Here is a 20,433-nt window from a genome sequence, read left to right as displayed (position 1 = left end):
TCCATGGATACAGTAATATCACATCAATAATATGGTAATGTATGGATATGGTAATGTCATATCAATAAAGAAAAAAAACAAATATAACAGAAAATGTCATTTATTCTACATCTACAAAGGAAGAGGAGGACTTCATAGTACTGTTAGTAATGGATGAGTACACTCTGCATGCTTGAAATGTTTTAAAATTGTTTTATTTCAAGTGTCCCTTATTACTCCGTTCCCAGGGGTAATTCAGGAGGCTTTTATTTTGCTCCTGGTACCTTATGAATAGCATATGGAATTTTCCCAATTTCTTCTGTAAAAAAAGAGAAACAACTTATTTTTATCTGCAATTTTATAAAATTACTCCTAAAACAATTGTTTTTGCCTGCTATTTTAGGAAACTTCTACCTGATGCATGAAATTTTTCAAAAGGGACTTGTAGAACTCAGGAATAAACTTGAAAAAGAGTCTAAAAAGTTGCTGCTTTGCTACTATGCAAACAGGATTCAAATTTTCCTACTTATTTGGATATCTCCTGGCTTAAAACTGACAAATTTTTTAATACAGTTGAAATTTTGCATCCAGATTTTGCACATTTATTAACAATTAGAAGGTAATTTATCTAGCAAGAATCTCGAGCTTCCAAATGTTGTTGGAAAGCTCTGGTTGCTGCTTGAAAGGTAAATGTATGCCAAGCCTGGTAGCAAATGAGGACATTTTTCTTTTGGGGTCAGGTAACCTTGTTTGTGTCAATATAATATAGGTATGCCTTTTCACTCCAGTCCTTATTCAAATAGTGTAAATAGTAAGTGATGAAAATACAACTTAGTCTGTTTAAGAATTTGCTAATTTTTTTAAATCTCTTGCTTCAATACTGCCATTTAACCTCAATAATATTTATGTTTACAGCCATATTCAACAGTTATGGAACATATGGATTTGTGGAAAGAGTGTGAATTTCTAGAGAAAAGCTTTCTATCATAACATAAGTACCTTCTATCTAAATTTGAATCAATATGCTGCATCTATCTGTTGGAGTGGAAATATGGTCCTTAATTTTTAATGAATTTAATGATCTCTGAAATTATCTGCTGATGTTTTGATAAAAACATAAAATGAAGATTATCCACTCATTATTTATATGATCTATGTTCAGCATTATTTATTCAAGTTTGAAAATTCCAATGGTGTGTCAGGGAAATGAATGTCATCCCTGCAGTTGTAGAGCATCTGTGATGCTTCTCCTTGTGGGGATTACAGCACTCATGCCTACTGCTTTATCGGCTCCTACTCTGCCCCTTCATGGTGAGTCTTCACTTATAATGTTGACCAAGTGCAATGTTAGCATCAAATATTCTATATCAATTTTACTTAAAGTATTATGGTACATTTAAAGGCAAATTGTCATTAATTATGACCGTCATGTGGCATGTGCATAATGAGATTTTAGAAACTTGCTTGACATTGACTTTATTATGAATATTAGAAATTTTTTGTTTATATCATTCCAAAATATTCTTCCATGAATACAACTTTGCTTTAATATTTTATAAAATATGATAACTGTGTAATGGAACATACAGCAAGCAGAAAATAATGCTAGCAAGCATTCAAATAATTAATGAGCAAAATAAGAGTATAAATGCTGTCACAAAATATTTTGTTCTGCCAGTGTTGATAATTTTATTATGATTTCAGATGATGCTGGGATCGAGTCTTACTTGTCAGGCTCGAGTGTAGTTGCCAGCTGGCAAGTGGTGGTCTTGGCGCTGGTGTGCATTGTCTGCCCTGTGCTGGTGCTCACCATGTGCCTTTGTTGCGGCAAATCAGTTTTCAAGGTTTGTTCTTGCAGGACAAACAAAAACAAAAATATATAACTCAGTACTCACTGCAGTGAGTGACAGAGCGCATTTTCTTGCCAACGAAAACTTGAGGTCACGGACGGATGGACAGACAGACGGACATGGCCAGCACAATAGTGCATTTTTTCCATAAATGAGAAAATGCGCTAATTATATACATGAGGTTCTCCCAATTATGATGACCAATGACCCAAAACTTTAATTTTTTCATAGATCTCAGACCAAAGGGCTCCTAGGTTTCTCGTCCTTTGGTGTTATCAGTGTCTGCCTGATCCCCCAATTTTCTGATAGAAGACTCTCCCTGAAAATGTAATCATTTTTATTGAAATTGATATGGCAAAAGTTATTTCAGCACAATTTTAGTCTTTCCTATTCCTATTCTATGCTTGTTCTTATTTTAGACATTGATATTGAATTCTCCTGCTTAATAAATTGAGGCTTAAATACATTGAGAGGGAGTTATATATATGTACCGTATAGCATAAATTATTTAACATTCAAGAGACATGAAGTAGGAATCCATTAAATTAGGAAAGCTTTCTTTTTCCAAAATATCCTAATATTTATGATCTAATTGATTTTAATAAATTTACTTATACGTGTTCATGTAAAATTATGTCAATAATAATGGGTCACTCCTAACAACATTTTCATCCATTTTATTTTCTAACTAAATTTTTCTCTTTATATTCACATTTCTATAATCTAATGGATTTTTAACATTTAAAGTAAATTGTTTTAAAAATAAGGGTCCTTCCATGCCTACCAACTGCCATTCTGTACCTATTGCCCACACTGCCACTTCCCTTTTACCTGCCTGTTCCTATATCCTCTACCTGTTTGTCATCTACACGTTTCACATGGTTGTCATCTACACGTTTCATATAGTTGTCATCTACACGTTTCACATGGTTGTCATCTACACGTTTCACATGGTTGTCATCTACACGTTTCACATGGTTCTCATCTACACGTTTCACATGGTTCTCTTGGTTTCTTGTCTTCTAATATGACTTCTTGTCTTCCAGTCTACAAGGTTTACAGAATCTACATCCCAAATACCTGTAAGTTTATAATTACTTAAATTCATCTAATTTTGTGAATTAATTGCCAAAATTTATCTGTTTTTTTTTTAAATCATATTGCTTAAATTTTCTGTTTTTTAAGAATTTATTGAGTAAGTTTGCAATAAATTTGTTTTGCCAAAACAAATGAATTTTTGTGCATAGATTTATAATTTTAACTGCAAGAATGCTTGAATTATGAGTCTCGAATTACTAACTGGCTTGGTAATAAGGAAAGGTTCTTGAATTCATGAAAGTTCATATACTCTGTGCATTTCAAGTTTTATATCCTTCTCTTCACTGGGAATAATTTCTATGACAAGCTTAAATTTATTTACGTATATGTTTTTCTTATAATACAAAATTGTTGTTTGAATATTTAATTCTGACGGAATCCTATTTGCCATTCTCTCTTTCTTGTAGAAATGGTACGTTGTACTCGGCACATTTAGCTAATAATTTGCGTGGTTCTTGCTTACAATTAACTCAATTGAATGTAAATTATTTGTTTGTTTCATACTTTTCTGTGAAATTATATTGATGTATTGTAAGAAGTGTACAATGATTTTTATTGAAATTATTGTGTTAATGAAGCATCGTTAATGCAGGAGGTGAGAATTATATTGATGTACGGTATTGTAAGTATATGATATAATTGGTACTATTGAAATCATTGTGTTAATGTAAGAGGTGAGAATTATATTGATGTATTGTAAGAAGTTTACCTACCATGATTGGCTCTGAAATCATTGTGTTAGTGAAGTATTTTTAATGCAGGATGTTAGAATTATACTGATGTATTGTGAGAAGTATATGCTATTGGTATTGAAATTATTATGTTAATGAAGTATTGTTAATGCAGGAGGTGAGGAACATCAGCTCCCAAGTCTCCCAGGACGTCCAGCTGCATGGCCTGCCCCCCACCCACCAAGCTCCTCTACAAGACCAAGTTCAGTTCGAACCTCTGCCAGATCTCAGCCATGTTTGGAAGCCATCTCACTTCCCCAGCCCAACTGCTGCTAGATTTTCTCAAACATTTGACGAAGATTTCTCTGAAGATTCCGCATCAATCGTACACTGGTTTGGTTCCCCACACCAGAACTTCCCCCGCCGCCAGCTCCAGTATGTCCGACAGATCGGCATGGGGCGGTATGGTTTTGTGCTGGAAGGTCGCGCTGTTGGTCTCTTCACTGACCACACCAGCACCCCAGACTCTTGTACCTCATCCCCGAGATCGCTGCCCAGTCCTTCATCCCAGCACATCCCTGTGGTGGTTAAGACTCTCAGAGAGGAGGCTGACCAGCAACTGCAGGCTGCGTTCCTCCAGGTCTGTAGTCAGGGGCTTTCATTGCAAACTGAACCTTGATATACGTTTAACTTGCAATCTTAACATATATCCATATATAATATTTTCTACTCTATTACTAAACCTTTTCAAATGTTTTTATTCTTCACCAGGAAATGGCACCATACAGAGTTCTTGATCACCGGAACGTTCTTCGGGTGCTAGCGGTGTGTCTGGAGAGTGCGCCGCTGCTGGTACTGTTACAGTTCTGTCAGAAGGGCAGCCTGAAGCGCTACCTGCAGCAGGAGGGTAGTGCCCTTACACAGCGACAACTGCTGACGATAGTGACGGACGTGGCGGCAGGCTTGGCTCACATGCACCAGCACAACTTCTGTCATGCAGACCTCGCCGCTCGTAACTGTCTCGTTGACGCTGACAATGTCGTCAAAGTTGGAGACTATGGCTGCAGTTTGGATAAATACAAGGTGATACTTCAATGTTGTCTGCTGTTTATATGTTGTGTTTGAACTTTTTTAGGCTATTACTCATCTCACAAGTATGGCTGAACTTATTTGCTTGGCAGCGAGCAACATTAGCGATAAATCATCACCCATAGTGCCTTTCTATTTTAGTCCTTCAAGCCATTGTAACAAAAGCCCCAAAGTTAAGCGGAAAAAGTAAGGAATCCATGGTCACTCTAGTGGAAAAGCATGTCTGCCGCACCTCACGCATATTTATCACCTAAGTTTTCATTTTTGCCGTCCCGGCCCTGGTGGTAAGATGTTCATGCCTTGCCGTACACGTAGTATCAGTGGTAGTCGTATCAGTGGTGGCCTTCGACTGGCATGTCGTTACCTTGAGCACCGAAGTGGTATGGAATTTGCGTGTGCTCAACCACTTCATTTGCGTATGGTACCCAACTTGATAGGTAAATTGCCGTAACTTCAGTTTGTTGGCGTTTAATTCTAGCCTACAGAACCTTCTGATATAACACGTTTCTCCTCAGGTCAACTTTTATTCTCTGGTCGTATTTAACGCAATATTACCATGGCATTCCTAGGTACTGAACAACATGTTATCATCGTAAATTGTATGCATTGTTTAACGGATATTTTTTTCTCCCCTTGAGGCTGAATATTACCTGGCTGGGGACATCGCTCTTCCTCTGCGCTGGTGCCCCCCTGAGAGTCTTGTCTGCACCCCCACCACCATTCACACCAGCCGGGTCAGTTCATTTACATTTATTATCTTTTTCAATTTTACTATTATCTATTTCAGAATATAACATGTATGTAAATCAATATGTGCAATAGGGAAAAAATGAGAAGTATAAAAAATGAGAGAAGTATAAACCAGTGCCTATTCACAGCTCTCCACTAACCCGTTGGATGAATGCGATCGAACGAAGTATTTGCATATAACTGGTATATTTGCATAACTGGTATATTTACATAACTGGTATATTTGCACATACCAGTTTCATAGCTCAAACCTTCTGCTCGTCGTCTAACATTTGCAAGTTTATATCATGAACTGAAAAAAAGTATTTTCACTTTTGTTTTCTGTATTTGTTATTTAGTTTCTTTAATTTTTCCTTATTTGAAATCTTGTAAGATTTCTCTCTAATGATGTTCTTCCAGGCTTTTAGGAACGTCAGCTCATATCCTTCATAGATCGCTGCTTCAAGTCTAATGGTTTCGAACCTTTATTTTCTACGGCTTTAGAACTTTAATTTCAACGATTTTGAACCATTTGTTTTCCGTGGTTTATTTTCACACGTTACGATATTATTTATCATGAAGGGTGTGATATCGAAAATAAAATGAAATTAAAGCTCGATCTTCTCGAGATGGAACATTACAAAATGAACAACGAGGAAGAATGAAGAATGTGACGTGTACTTGTAAGGCTCTCAGATACTAACATTCCTAGTAGATACGTTTATGATTAGTTTCCGCACCCACCTTGATGTTTAGGGGAAATAAAATTTTCCATCGTTATGAGAAAAGGCATGAGGCCTAAACAAACGGGCTCCCGTTTTCTCCTTGTTACTCTTCTGCCATCATCCAAATTAAAGTTTCACAGATTGGGTAAGTCATTTACAATGAGCTCATGTTTTGCGTTACGATCGTTTCAAATGCCTTGTTTTTTATAAAGCGGTGAGTATTTAATTGAACTTAAAACTTAACGAGTGTTTTGATTGCTGTCCACTTGTCCTTTCTTAGCCTCCTCGAGATGATAACGCCTCTTTCTCACCTCTTGGTGAACGCCTCTTTGATACGAGATGATAACGCTGCCTCTTTCTCGCCTCTCAGGAACTTTCTGCCACGCGTTCTTTGCCATTTTTTCGCCGCATCGAAAATTCTGTGATGATTGAGACCTTTCACCTTGTTTATGATCAATAACTCTAGTCTTCTTTTTATGAGAAATCTTCAGAAATAAGCCTCGGTAAGGTTCCAGTCGCTCTTATTCCACCACATACCGGTACTCTTATTTCACCACTTGCTCTTATTCCACCACTTCCACTTATTCCACCACTTCCACTCATTCCACCACTTCCACTTATTCCACCACATCCACTTATTCCACCAGTTTCACTTATTCCACCACTCCCACTTATTCTACTCATTTCACTTATTCCACTTATTCCACCACTTCCACTTATTCCACCACATCCACTTATTCCACCACTCCCACTTATTCCACCACTCCCACTTATTCCACTTGCTGATGAACGCGTCATTCGTGCAGGTGAACACGTGGGGCAACGTGTGGAGTTACGGCGTGCTGTGCCACGAGGTCTACGTGCTGGCAGCGCACTTGCCCTACCCGCACCTGTCTGACGAGGAGGTCCTCCAGCAGGTCGTCGTGCAGCAGACACTCACGCCCGACCTGCCTGCCGACCTGCACACTCAAGTGTCAGTTCCTTGGCCTGCCATGTGTAGGATCTTTGGCCTGCCATGCGCAGGATCTTTGTCCTGCCATGCGCAGGATCTTTGGCCTGCCATGCGCAGGATCTTTGGCCTGCCATGCGTGGGTTGTGTGTGGCTGTTGACCCCGGGATGTGCGTGGCTGTTGACCCCGGGATGTGTGTGGCTGTTGACCCCGGGATGTGCGTGGCTGTTGACCCCGGGATGTGTGTGGCTGTTGACCCCGGGATGTGTGTGGCTGTTGACCCCGGGATGTGTTCGTTAACATCCTTGGATGCTTAGTTTTTTTTTTTCATTTTTCGCAATTAAAAGTAAAGTCTGGATCATGAAAATTATTATTGCCATTTGGCTTGGGTGATGTTATTGTTGCGCTTATTTTGTTCAATATCTTGAACACTATTGAACACTATTTGAAAGTGTTCAATAGTGTTCAATAATAGCGTTTACTTTCCTGGAAGTGAACACTATTGTTCAAGTGTTCACTTGAATAATATTGCTGAGTAAATAGTAACTTGCCCTCCATACTACTACAAAGTAAGTAGCCAAGTATCGTTGTGTTTGTACCTGAGATAAATAATCGACGTATTGCAGGCGTTGTTTGATCCAGCAATGCTGGGTGCCGGAGAGCAGCCGTATCAGCATGACAGCCTTACACAGCGGCCTGTGCCAGCTGTTGCTGCAGCTATATGGCTTCCAGCATCCCTCTAGTGACCCCGACAGCCTGCCTTCATCCCTCCATCTCCCCTCCTGCCCTCGCTCACACGAAGATGACCTGGAGGAGAAGTGGAACAAACTGGAGCGGCTGGAGCGAGGAGCTAAAGATCACAGTGTCTCTGCTGTCGCGTCTCCTCGAGAGCAGCTAAGGTATGTGATGATCTTCAATGTTGTTTACTTCGTATCTTCACTCACGGGTTCTACATTAATGCGGTTTTGTTGGTCATTGATGACAGGTGCGAAAAAATTTGAGTTACACGCCTTTAAATTTTCGCTATCCCATTCGTTTTATTCCTTTCGCGTGCAAGCTTAAAAATAAACAATAACTGAAATTTCTGAAGCCAGTATTATATGATATATTTACTTGTATTTATTTTTAAAAGTTTTGCATATTGCAGGAGTAAATCGTACTCGAAGAATTTATTGAATGCGATCACTTCGCCAGTTTTCTTCATTATAATTCAAATTTAGTTTATGAAAGTGTAAAGAGTAATAATTCAAATTTAATTCATTATATATATTTATGTTTTTTATAAATTTATAATACAAAATTGTATTCAATCGATTTGCATGATATTAATGTATTTATCCGTCTTTAAAAAAATTGCGGATAGAGCGTCAATTCCATTTTCCGAGACGAATCATTCATTTAAATGCTCTTATTGCTATTTTCTGTTATGATAGGATGAGATGCGTATGGAAGGTATGTCAGATAATCGCTGATTGCCACAGGCATGACAACGTAGACTCAAACACTGACCAGTGTTAATGGATTCACATTAATGTTTGATAAATTATCTGGTGAACCTTGGTGGGTGAAATATTTATTCCATGGGAGAGTGGGAGTAAATTTTTTCTTCTGGCACAGGTTTGAAAATGACTTCGTAACGTCCGTGGACGAAGATCTGGAGGCCAGAGTGGCGGCCACGTTTGGGACGAGCGCCCCGTCGTGGCTGGGACTAGACCCTGACCAGCCCATGGACAGCCTCACCAGGGAGATCAGCTCAGCCATCCAGCGTCTGGACGACGCACTGGCCCTCCCCGCTCAGCTGGATGCTGAGCTCGTGAATTCAGCGCCGCCCGACGCCGAGTGTGACGACCAACTTGTTCCTGCCTTCGTCATCGGCAAAGACTCGCTGGTGACTCGAGCTCCCAGGAGCCTTGCTAGCCTCAGTGCCAGCACCTCCAACCTCACCAGCATCGGGGCCGAGGCCGCGACGCCTGCTGAGGCGGGGCCTCTTGAGTCCATCAATAAGTTTGTGCACCTGAGTTCCAGCGCAGGGTTCATGTCGCAGATGGGTCTTGAGGACGATGGTCTTAGCTTGCGGCTTGAAAAAGGCGAGTTCGCTGAGCTTGTTAAGCAGAAGAGCATGAGTGTGCAGAACCTCATGAGACTAACGGTCGTCAACTTTGATGATGACTCGGGAGAAAGCGACTCCTCGTGCAAGTTTAGTCTTGGCCACAAAAATATGTATCAGACAACTTCCGAAATTGAAATGCCTGGCAGTACTGATGAGAAACAGCCGCTGGCATTAATAGGCAGCAATAGCAGCCTCTTGTCCTCGGCATTAAGTAATGAAAATTCCACTCCAACTTGCTCGTCGTCTGTTCGGGATCATTTTTTAGTGGCAGCTAACTCCTCTGAGCTGCTGCTTCAGGAGGAGTTGTCAGAACGCGCTTCTTCGTCACTGACGGGCGACGGCAGTGAATCTAATTTGCTACAAGAAACTGGGCGCAAAAAATCCACTTTAGATGCTCACGCCCTCTACGAAAAAGACATTGTGACCGGCTCAGTCGACTCGCTGGCTGGTGGCTTCAACATAGGCTTGGATGATGCGAGTAGCCAGGACGAAAAAGACCGGCAAGTTATGGAAACTAATTTAGTGCAGTCAGATCTGGAAATTCCGCGCTACCAAAGCGACGGAGTAAGTCATGTAAAGAATAGTTCCAGTGACAGTCCATGGACATCCGAAAATTCAGTTTTTTCTTCCAACTCAAAGAATATAATCACTACTGAAGCTCACATTTTCGCAACACCCGACGTAACGCTAGACGCTTGTCACAGCCTCGGGTGCGGCAGTGAAGTACAACAACAGGATCGTGCTGCCTACGACGGCTGTCTGGCCCCTCTACCTGATATCGTTGTACATGATCAAGTCACTCACAACACAAGAGTGAACAATGAGGCTAAAGTCAATAATAAAGATTCCTGTTCGGTTTCCGTCGAAACCGAAACGGATTCTCTTCGGCTTTCGAATGACAGGCTAGGAAATTCTACAGACTACGAAGATCTGAATTGCAATGAATTGTCTCATTCTCTAAGGAAAATTAGTACTGTGTTCGACAATACTGGTAATGGAGAGAGCACTCCCGGAAATTCACCAGAATCTGATCTTGAAATGATCAAATTTGACTTTAATGCGTCACTTGAGTCGACCAGTGAGATGAACAGTTCCCTAAAGTTTGACTCTGAGCTGAACTCAACGTTCACTATATTGTTGAGTAAAGATAATCAGAGCAGAGACAGTGAAACATCAGGTATTGGGACAGGCGCAGCCACAGCGTTTGATGAAGACAGCCCGAACTGCAGCAGCATTTTCGCCTCTGAGAGGTTCTCGTCGGACAGCGTCTTTCTGGACGGCACTTTTGACATTGTGCGCGAGGACTCGACTCGAGACCAAGCTAGCAGCCTCGAGCTGCAGCTGGCAACCGCGCCTGAATACGCCTGCGCAGTGCTTGCTTGTGACGGGGCTATTTCAACTCCAATAAGGACGGAATGTGAAGACGTCTCTGTCACAGGAACTGAAAATAAGGACGTCACTGTCCCCGTAACTGAAAATAAAGACGTCACTGTCCATTTAACTGAAAATAAGGACGTGACTGTACCTATAACAGATAGTGGAAACGTCAGTGCCTCACTATCTGATAGTAAAAACGTGATTGTTCCCATTGCTGACAGTGAAGACGTTATTGTTGCCATGAGTGATTGTGAAGACTTCAACGTCAAGAAGGCCAAAGGAAAAAATGTCCCTGTTACTACGGCTGGAGATGAAGACTTCCATGTCCCAACGGCTGGAGATAAGGATGTCTCTGTCTCGACGGCTGGAGATGAAGACTTCCATGTTCCAACGGCTGGAGATGAAGACTTCCATGTCCCGACGGCTGGAGATAAGGATGTATCTGTCCCAACGGCTGGAGATGAAGACTTCCATGTTCCAACGGCTGGAGATGAGGATGTATCTGTCCCAACGGCTGGAGATAAGGATGTCTCTGTCCCAACGGCTGGAGATGAAGACTTCCATGTTCCAACGGCTGCAGATAAGGATGTCTCTGTCCCAACGGCTGGAGATGAAGACTTCCATGTTCCAACGGCTGGAGATAAGGATGTCTCTGTCCCAACGGCTGGAGATGAAGACTTCCATGTTCCAACGGCTGGAGATAAGGATGTCTCTGTCCTAACGGCTGGAGATGAAGACTTCCATGTTCCAACGGCTTTAGATAAAGATATCTCTGTCCCAACGGTTAAAGGAAAAGACGTCCCTGTAACGGTGGCTGAAGGAAAAGACGTCCCTGTAACGATGGCTGAAGGAAAAGACGTCCCTGTCCCAACGGTTAAAGGAAAAGACGTCCCTGTCCCAACGGTTAAAGGAAAAGACGCGTCTGTCCCAACGGTTAGAGGAAAAGACGTCCTTGTAACGAAGTCTGAACGAAAAGACGCCCCAGTCCTCATAGCTGAAGATGAAAATGTTCTAGTCCTGACCGCTGAAGATAATGACGTCCCAGTCCCGATGACTGTAACTGCGGATAAGTTTGTTCCGATAACTCCAAGTACCGACTTGCTGGTCCCAAAAACTGGAGGCTCTGAATCGAGCCTTTTTGATGTTCATCGGGAATCTTTTTCTACCTTAGAAAATTCTGACTTTGCCGTGAATTTTTCCTCTGACGTCGTCCATGAGATACATGCTCGTGATGGCTCTGTTACCGAGGGATGCTCCTTCTCGATGGCTAAGTTATTCCCCTTGAATGTTTTAGATTGGAGCGTTGATAGCCTGCCTCCCAACAGCATCCTCGACCGCCATGCCGGTGGACGTCGCTCTGTGAACAGCGCTGTCTTAAGTCCATCGAAGACAGAATGTCCCGCCGTGACCGAGGAAAATATCATAACTGGAGTGACAGAGACGGGAGTTGTTACAGAGATAGGTGATGATGGTGCAGTTCTTTCTCCAATTATTCCTATAGATTCACAAGGAAGCTCTAATGATTCTAGACTGAATGACGAAACTATCGCAGTTGTGAAAAAATCAGAAATAGATAATTGCAACGATGTGTCGGATCATGATGACTTGACAAAATTTATGGATGTTGGATCTAAGACGTTTGAAAATGATAAGGATGACGCTAGAGAAATTGTATCTTCATCGGATGGAGATGCTGGTTCTGAAAATATCTTGTCAACATTCAGTGTTCCAAGCGATGTATGTAACGCTGAGGCATTTTCTACTCCGGAAAATAAGCCTGGATTTACCATGGACGCAATAAATGATCTGTTCAGTGTGGATTCCAAGGAAGTTCATATTATTCATCACGACTTATCCGGTGCCGATATGAAGAATGAACTCGAAAACGGCGTCTCACCTTCTGTTAACAATTTATTGCCTCTCAAGTTGATGTCAAGTCGTGGTTTTGACAAAGACATTGTCAATGCTCATTCCAGCTCTGGAAATGAAGATAAGACCGCTCCTCTCGATGAGGAATGCAACCTAGACTCATTGAAATATGATGCCGCAGCTGAAGACAATAAATCGATTTCTCCAGAGTCAGATAGCAATGCAACTTCGATGACGGATCAAAGATGCGGGCTTCTGAGTGCAGACAAAACCGAAAGTGATGCCATGACCGCCTCATCCACGAGCATCAACTCCGACATCGCTATCATTGACACCCCTGAGGCTGATGCCAACGAAGGCGATTTCTGGCAGCAGCAAATGTCAGCCTGGAAAAATGCTGCCCAGGAAACTCGAATGCTGCTCTTGCAAGCGGCGACTTCTTCCCCGATTACGAAGCATGATGATGTCCTGAGATCCGGTCACCAGGCCGGTGACGATTTCCCCACACCCAGCAAGTTGACAGATGCTGACATTGACACGCTCTCGATGACAAGCTCCTCAGCGTATTCTATTAACGACCGGGATAACGACTGCAGCTTTGAGAGTTCGCCCTGTAGAAAGAAATACCCTGTTACTCCTGCCCACGCTCATCTTGGATTGAGGTCTGCCGACAGCAGCTCCGACACATCACCAGTCTGTAGCACCGCGAGGTCCCGCATGTTGTCTGCAGATCCTGGGCTTGCAAAGAACGAGCGAAGTTCTTTCCCGTCACCTTTTAAGAGGCCGTCCATTCCTGCTTCCCCCTCGTCCAGTTGCGGCAGCGAGTCTCCTTCAGGGGTTCACAGCAGCTACGTGTCATACGCTGACGAGGCTTTCCATGACTCTGAAGGCGCAGATTTACTTGGCTATTGTTCTGAGGATCTCAATGCTTTGAGGGCTGAGCTCTCACTTAAGCTTCCGCCTTCTCCCCGGGAAAAAGACGCTTCAGAAGCTTTCATCGGTGGTGCCCAAAGTGAGGCCAAGGATTTCGACGAAGAGGGCTCCCCTGGCTACGACTACTCCAGTTGTGGGGAGGATGTAGAAGTAATCGACCACACCCGAGATCATGTGATTATCAATTACCGTCCTCCAACAACTCTGTCCCCCATCAAAGAAGAACCCAGTGGGTCCGTCGGATGGGACTCTATGAACATCGATGATAATTCAGTGTCCACGTACAACAGTAGCATTGAACTCGTTGAGAACGGCGTCGATAATCCTTCGACTTCTGCTTCTGGTCTTGTTAAAATTGAGGACTCAGCCGTGATTTCCTCAGTTCAGTTTAACAATAAAATATTTAATTCCGATGACTTGAAAGAACCTGATGATGATCAAAGTTTCCAGTTGAAAATAGCCTCGGAAAAGCTTGTTGACAGAAATAAGGTTTCGGAAGAGCGAAGCGTTTCTCAACCTCCAATTTCTTCATCGAGTGTAATAATGACGGCGAACAACGAAATTATTCCCATGGACCGGACGAGTTTGATTCTTGAAGACCTGGAAACTGAAGAAGATGAACGTTTGGTCTTGGTTTTCACTCCTCGTGACGATCCGGAGAAGCCCCAGACCCTGGACTCGGAAGACCTGCTGGTGGTAGATCTTGACTCGAACCAAGCAAGCCTCGTCGAGACCCCTAAGCCCAGGTCGTTGTTGGCATTCGTCCATTCACCGCCGATGTCGCCCCATGTTCGCGATGTTCCCCCAACATCATCTCTTGGTGAAAAATCTTTTGTCACCGAAACGGAGGCTTTGGAGCGGTTGCACCAGGATTATCAAGATGATGTAGATCAGGATTCATTGCCGTATGAAGTAAACTCTTCTAGCGACAAGCTTTTGTATTTAAAGTTTCGGGAGAATTCATCGGATAACAACCTTGATGCCGGAAGGTTGCGATTGGCCAAAGAAATTCCGAGCTCAGGACCGAGAAGCATGGATTGCGTGCATCTAAGTGACCCGCTTTGCGACATGAATCTGGACTTTGCTTGGCAGCAACGCAGTTTAGACAATTTAAAGCTTGGTGAGTATCATCCAGCGCCTGAGAACGACAACTCAAATGACCCTAGTAGAGATGGCGAGCTTCTCGAGCATAATGGATGTTTGACGACCAACTCTCCTAACACAGCCAGTGAAGGCACGAGTCATTCTTCTGGCCTCATGTTCCGCCTGGGGGTTGAGGACAAGGATGCACCAGAAGAAGGAGTGTCGCGATATCAGCCTTATTTCAGCACCTCCCTCAATTCTTTGTCACAGCTCGACAGCTGCGTCCTCTACGGGGAGGATCATGTCTCCCTTCCTTACACCGTCAACTTGCAGTCGCCCGATGGTCCGAGTAGAGGAACTGAACCACAATCAACCAACGCGTCCAACTTCAAGTCACTTGATTCTGCGGTGAGCTCCAAAAATGATAGGCGCCGGCCAATCGCCGAAGACACGTTCATCAGATCAGAAGAGATCGACTTGAAAGACAAGATGGTTCGGGAGTTGGGGAAGCAAATTGAGTGCGTGAAGTCTTATAGAAAAGAGAAACGCGCACAGAGTGGAGACGAAGAAAGTTCTGATGAGGAACTCACTTCTTTCAGTTTGGGTTTGCTGACGCAGGCTTGCAATGGCTGCAACAACGGGGATTCTGCTGAGGGCTCATTGCGTCTTTCAGATGACGAAGAACGAGGTTCTCCTCACGATTGTAACGGCGTCGACAATGTCGTGCAATCTAATGACCACGGCAGTATCGTGCACTACGACTCTGACGACTACAGCGCTGAGACGGACTACACGGGGTCTAACGAGCGCCGCGTGTACGACGCTCTGCGGGGCGATGATGACGTGGCCAAGTCCAACGACCTCATCCCCAGGCCCATGAACCCGGAGCCTGCTGAGCTCAGCGACATCCCATGCACTCCTTCGCCCTCCATGAGTATCGATTGTTCTGCCGGGGTTCCGACTGCAGATGAAGAATTGAACTTGAGTACTGCTTCAAGTGAGGTTCGCACGCCCGTTAGGTCAATTTTAATTGCAGGGCCTGGAGCTAAATTTGACACCCATGCAGGTTCGGACTCAGACATGTCGGGCACAGGTAACGAATCTAAACACTACCGGGCTTTCCACTCGAGCTCCTTGGTGAACACGGAAGACACTGAGTCTGCAGAAGATTTAATTGAAGATCTTAGCATCGGAGAAACAAAGTCTCTCTTTCCGAGTCCTGTAGTAACTCCTGGGATGCTTGCAAGCGTTCGGTATAGAATCGATTCGGGTATTCCCGTTGAATCTCCTTTATGTGCGACTCGATCTGACCACCATGACGCGGGAAATGAAAATTATCATGCGAGTTCTCAACAAAATGACAATAATGACAACATTAATGACTCTGTCGATATTACTACTGCCATAAAGGATGAGAACAACACTTCATTGCATCCTGGATATAGAAATGAATATTTTCCTCCTGGTAATAACGACAACAGCAGCCGTTTTCCTACAATTAATGATAACAATATCAGTGTTGTCGGCGTCAGCAACAATGACAACCTCATTGCTGACAATGTGGGAGCTCGGGATGATGTTTACTCCCCCGACTGGGAAGAAGATGATGGGGGTGAAGGCAGCCCCAGCAAGATGGGTGTTCCTGACGTGAGCATTGACAGCGGGGATGACGAAGAGGCGCCCTCTGAGTCCGACGCTTCAGAGGACGACTCCAGCAGCAGCGGCGAGTTTGTGTGGCAGGTAAGAGAGGGCGAGGCTGACATAACTTTATTGAGAGCTGACATAACTTTATTGAGAGCTGACATTACTTTATTGAGAGTATGAACTACTAGAGAAATCTCGGTCGTACTATCGAAAATAGTTAAGAGTTCGTAACTCCTGTCACTGATGGCTCAATATGAAAATTTCAAAACAACTTCTGGTCACCAGCGCTTGCTTACGACTTTTAGCTAAGGTGCTGCTTTTGTTAAAACTTTGCCTGAGAGTCTCTAGTTCACGCTAGTCCGTTACTGCCTGCGTCACTCAGAGCAGTTTTATTTATTTACAATAGTTCCCACTACTTGTGTAATTATCATTTATTTATATCATGTGTTATCATTTATTGACTGGATGGGTCATCATTTATTGATATGATGGGTTATGATTTATTGATATTATGGGTTATCACTTATTGATATCATGGGTTATCATTTATTGATATCATGTGTTATCATTTATTGATATCATGTGTTATCATTTATTGACTTCATGGGTTATCATTTATTGATATCATGTGTTATCATATACTGACTTCTTGGGCTGATGTGCAGTCTGGGGACGCCCCCCTCGCTCGCCCCGCCCTCCCCACGAGCATCCCTGAGGAGGCTGGGGAGGACCAGGAGGCTGGGGAGGACCAGGAGGCCTCGTGTGATGAGGACAGCGAGAGTGGGGAGGAGGAGTTCACCCCATCCTTCTGGGACGCCTCCCGCACCCCCACGCGCTCCCTACTCAAGGTGACACAACTTCCCACCTAGTTATCTATTCTCTATAGCTGGTATGTTCTTTCTAGGTATCTATTCTCTATAGCTATATATTCTTTATAGGTATCTATTCTCTATAGCTATATGTTCTTTATAGGTATCTATTCTCTATAGCTATATATTCTTTCTAGCTATCAGTAATCCTCCCTGTTTATCTATAATTCGCCATGTTATCTATTCTTCTTACTACCTATATTGACTATTATATTCATCCCATACTTGTATGTTGCATGTTCAATAAGCGTTTATTCTTTATCGCTTCTTACGGTTATGCCTTCACTTATTTGTTCGCGTTAACATTAACTCATTAACCTGTTATAGGGTTTGAATATCAATGGTTGATCATCCCAACACCGAGCCTTGACGAGAGAGCAAACTTATTTTCTCTAATTATGGAGAAGTTTTTGGGATTTATTGATAATAATTATTTCTAACTGTATAATCAATCTGAAATTTTGCGTAAAGTCGGAGACAGTGCATGAATCAATTGACAGAATAACTAATTTTGAAAATTTAGAATTTTTTTTCTTATACCTATACCATAAAAAATGGTAAATAATTTTTTGTGTATTTATAAATGAAAAAAAAATCAATTCACTGTACATGTGTAACATCGGAGGCACTGCCTCTTTGGACGTGTTGTCTTTAAAAGGTAATTTTTAAAGACAACACTTCGTACCCCTAGGACTAAGTTGTTCATAACTAGTCCTGTTTATTTCGATATAATGTTAGGTCTTGTTTAGGTTTTATGTCTGTCTTTGAATTTTGACTTTTAAAGTGATTTTATTCATTTTTAGTTTAGTTCGTTTTCAATATCGATATGGTGAATTTTCTTGGCGTTTTCTTTGCTTTTAAATTCCTTGTGTCCTTGAAGTTACACACTCACTACCCCACTCCCCCTTGCAGTCCCAGGCGCAGTCCCACGACAGGTCGGTGCACTGGAAGCGGCAGCGCCATCACCGCGTCTACGAATACCCTCCTGAACCTCCACTCCCCACCTTCCCTCCCCCTCCCTCTCACAGACCTCTCTGGGACCCCCCCATGACCCCCTTCTCCCCCTCACATCACCAGTGGGGGATGGAGTATGCGCAGGGGGATGCATATCCCCCTCCCCCTATCCGGTCATACATGCAGGGGGGTTTTTTGCAGCAAGATGGTAAGTATTGAATTTATATTTTGCTGTAACTTTTGATGGGAAAATAAACAAATATGTTGTGGAAAATAAACTTATTTTCAGCTTTTTTTGGGTGCGAAGAAGAGTCCGAACTTAAGGATGTGATATAAGGAGTATATGCAAGGTACAATGCAGTCTGACGTTCCATTTGCATAAAGAATGTAAACTAAGTATTTCATTCGAGATATTCTTTAAACTGTTCCACTTTTTCCGCTTGTTAGGCTTAGTGATGAATGTATGCCTCAACAATACTTTGCTCGTGCAGGTTTCTTGCTCGATGACGGTGAATTTTACAACCCTGATATACACTACAACTTCAGCCAGTCTTCCTTCACCCCCGCCGAGTTCTACCCCAACGACAACCCTAACCCCAACCTTACAAATTTCCATGCCAACGAAGCTTCAAACATCACCAGCCTCCAGTCCCAGTATATGGCGACATCTGGCAACAATATGGCGGCATCTGGCAACGATATGGCGACATCTGGCAATGATATGGACCCGCAGTTGCCACCTACCCACGAACAGCTTCAAAACATGCTATATTGTCATCAATTCCCACCAACCACTTCTAGTGTTGAGTCATCTTCCTTAGTTCATCCTCGGAACAACCTCGGGAAACCTCCACCAGCTGCCAGCAACGTGCATGAGGCAAAGATGGAAAGTTGCACCGTGATGGATGTTAGTGGATTAGATAACCAATCAACCGTGGATGAAACCAAAAGTGCAGCCAGTGTTGGGGAGTTAAGGCACCTCAAAGAGCAGCTTAAACTGGATATTCCTACACTAGGAAGCAACGAGAACAGTGGCCCTGTGTTCCTAGACTCCGAAAGACATTCCCTTGCTGAAACCGAACCCGTAATTGATCAAGATTCAGAAAAGCGCTCGATTTTGCAGTCAGAAAACGGAGGTGGCTCGAAATTAGGTCAGGACTCTCGGGATGTCGGTATTTCTGAGCGTGACGTTGGTATTCTTGAGCGTGACGTCGATATATCTGAGCGTGACGTCGATATTTCTGAGTGTGACGTCAGTCATAACTTAAGACCACTCGGCCCAGAACTCAAGTCTCGTAACGATCGCTCTGCAAGTCCAAAACTTCCGGAACAATCAAATTGTTCATTATCTGAGTTTGGGGACATAGATCGTGTGCAAAATGAAGAAAATGATGACGCAGCAAATAATGAAAATGATGACAGGATTTCTGAGGATGGTGACATTGTTGAAGGTGATCCTTGTAGCTGCAAGCCTTCGACAAGTTCAGCTGTAGTTGCAGCAACTTAGTGGTACTCTAAATACTATTTCTCTTTAGGAAGTTTCACAAAATATTCTTTTAGTTTTTGAAGTAGCTTCATCTTATTCATGTAGATTCATGCACCGATTCATATAGTTTTATATTATGGTCATTTTAGCATGTAGACGTTTATTATATGTGTTTTAGTGCGCACTTAGTTTACAATAACAGTGAAACTTCAGCGTGAAACTTTTGTGTGGAAATAATATATTTACTGAGGGAGGGCGTGAAAACGAACGTAGTGATTTGTCTGTAACGTGTGTACTTATTTACTGACATTCCACTCAATCAATCGTGTACACATTAGTACAACTCCTTGCCAGTTGCTATGAGTTTGTGCTGAAATTATTTTCTTGTTAGTGTTCCTTCAATAATATTAGTATTCTTTCTTGCTGTCTTGTTGAATGTTGCTAAATTATTGTGTGGTCATCATAATTTCTTGTACGTATTTGACCTGCTTTAGCGTCAACTTTAATCTTTTAGTTTCCTTTTTGACTTAGCCGTCAGTTACGTAGAATTAGAATATTATTACGTACCAACGCAAAAATTCATTACCTAGAATTACAATAAAATTCATTTTAGTGAAAAAAAAATCATTTTAGTAAAATGAAAATTCTAAATATTGGCAGTAGCAAATACGAAGCATGTGTGGGGTCTCACTCCAATCGTAGCGAAGTTTTCTTCGTTAAAATTTGAAAAGAATGTTCATTGTTTAAGTCTAAGTGCATTTGTAATATTTATATTTTAAATCAATCCGCTATTTGAATCTCTTGATGATTGTCATGACATTTTATGTTTCAAAGTTAGTTAAGGTACATTTTAAAAGGTGTTTTTGGTGAAACTTGCCTGTTATGTTTAATTGTATTTATATAGCCTGGGTAAATGTCTGGGATAATTATTATGCATGGGGACTGTTCTACATGAACGTGATGTTCTGCAATGATGGAAACTTCGTTAATACAACGTGGCTTCAATCCTCGGGTATG

General features: G+C 42.4%; 1 protein-coding gene across 1 annotated transcript; it reads left to right on the top strand.

Annotated features, from left to right (window-relative positions):
* The first annotated feature begins 893 nt into the window (after positions 1-893).
* On the top strand, positions 894-19,874 carry LOC125177552. Its single transcript, XM_047879476.1, has 12 exons — positions 894-1,290; positions 1,684-1,823; positions 2,876-2,911; positions 3,774-4,238; positions 4,370-4,681; positions 5,326-5,421; positions 6,948-7,114; positions 7,718-7,990; positions 8,709-16,203; positions 16,773-16,955; positions 17,889-18,138; positions 18,422-19,874. Exons 1-12 carry the CDS (start codon positions 1,251-1,253, stop codon positions 19,435-19,437), a joined length of 10,473 nt encoding a protein of 3,490 aa, XP_047735432.1. The 5' UTR covers positions 894-1,250; the 3' UTR covers positions 19,438-19,874.
* Positions 19,875-20,433: the final 559 nt, after the last annotated feature.

Source organism: Hyalella azteca, unplaced genomic scaffold, assembly GCF_000764305.2.
Source record: "Hyalella azteca isolate HAZT.00-mixed unplaced genomic scaffold, Hazt_2.0.2 contig3150, whole genome shotgun sequence".
Taxonomy (NCBI): domain Eukaryota; kingdom Metazoa; phylum Arthropoda; class Malacostraca; order Amphipoda; family Hyalellidae; genus Hyalella; species Hyalella azteca.
Note: the sequence above shows the minus strand (reverse complement) of the source record. Positions and strands in the feature narration are given on the sequence as shown.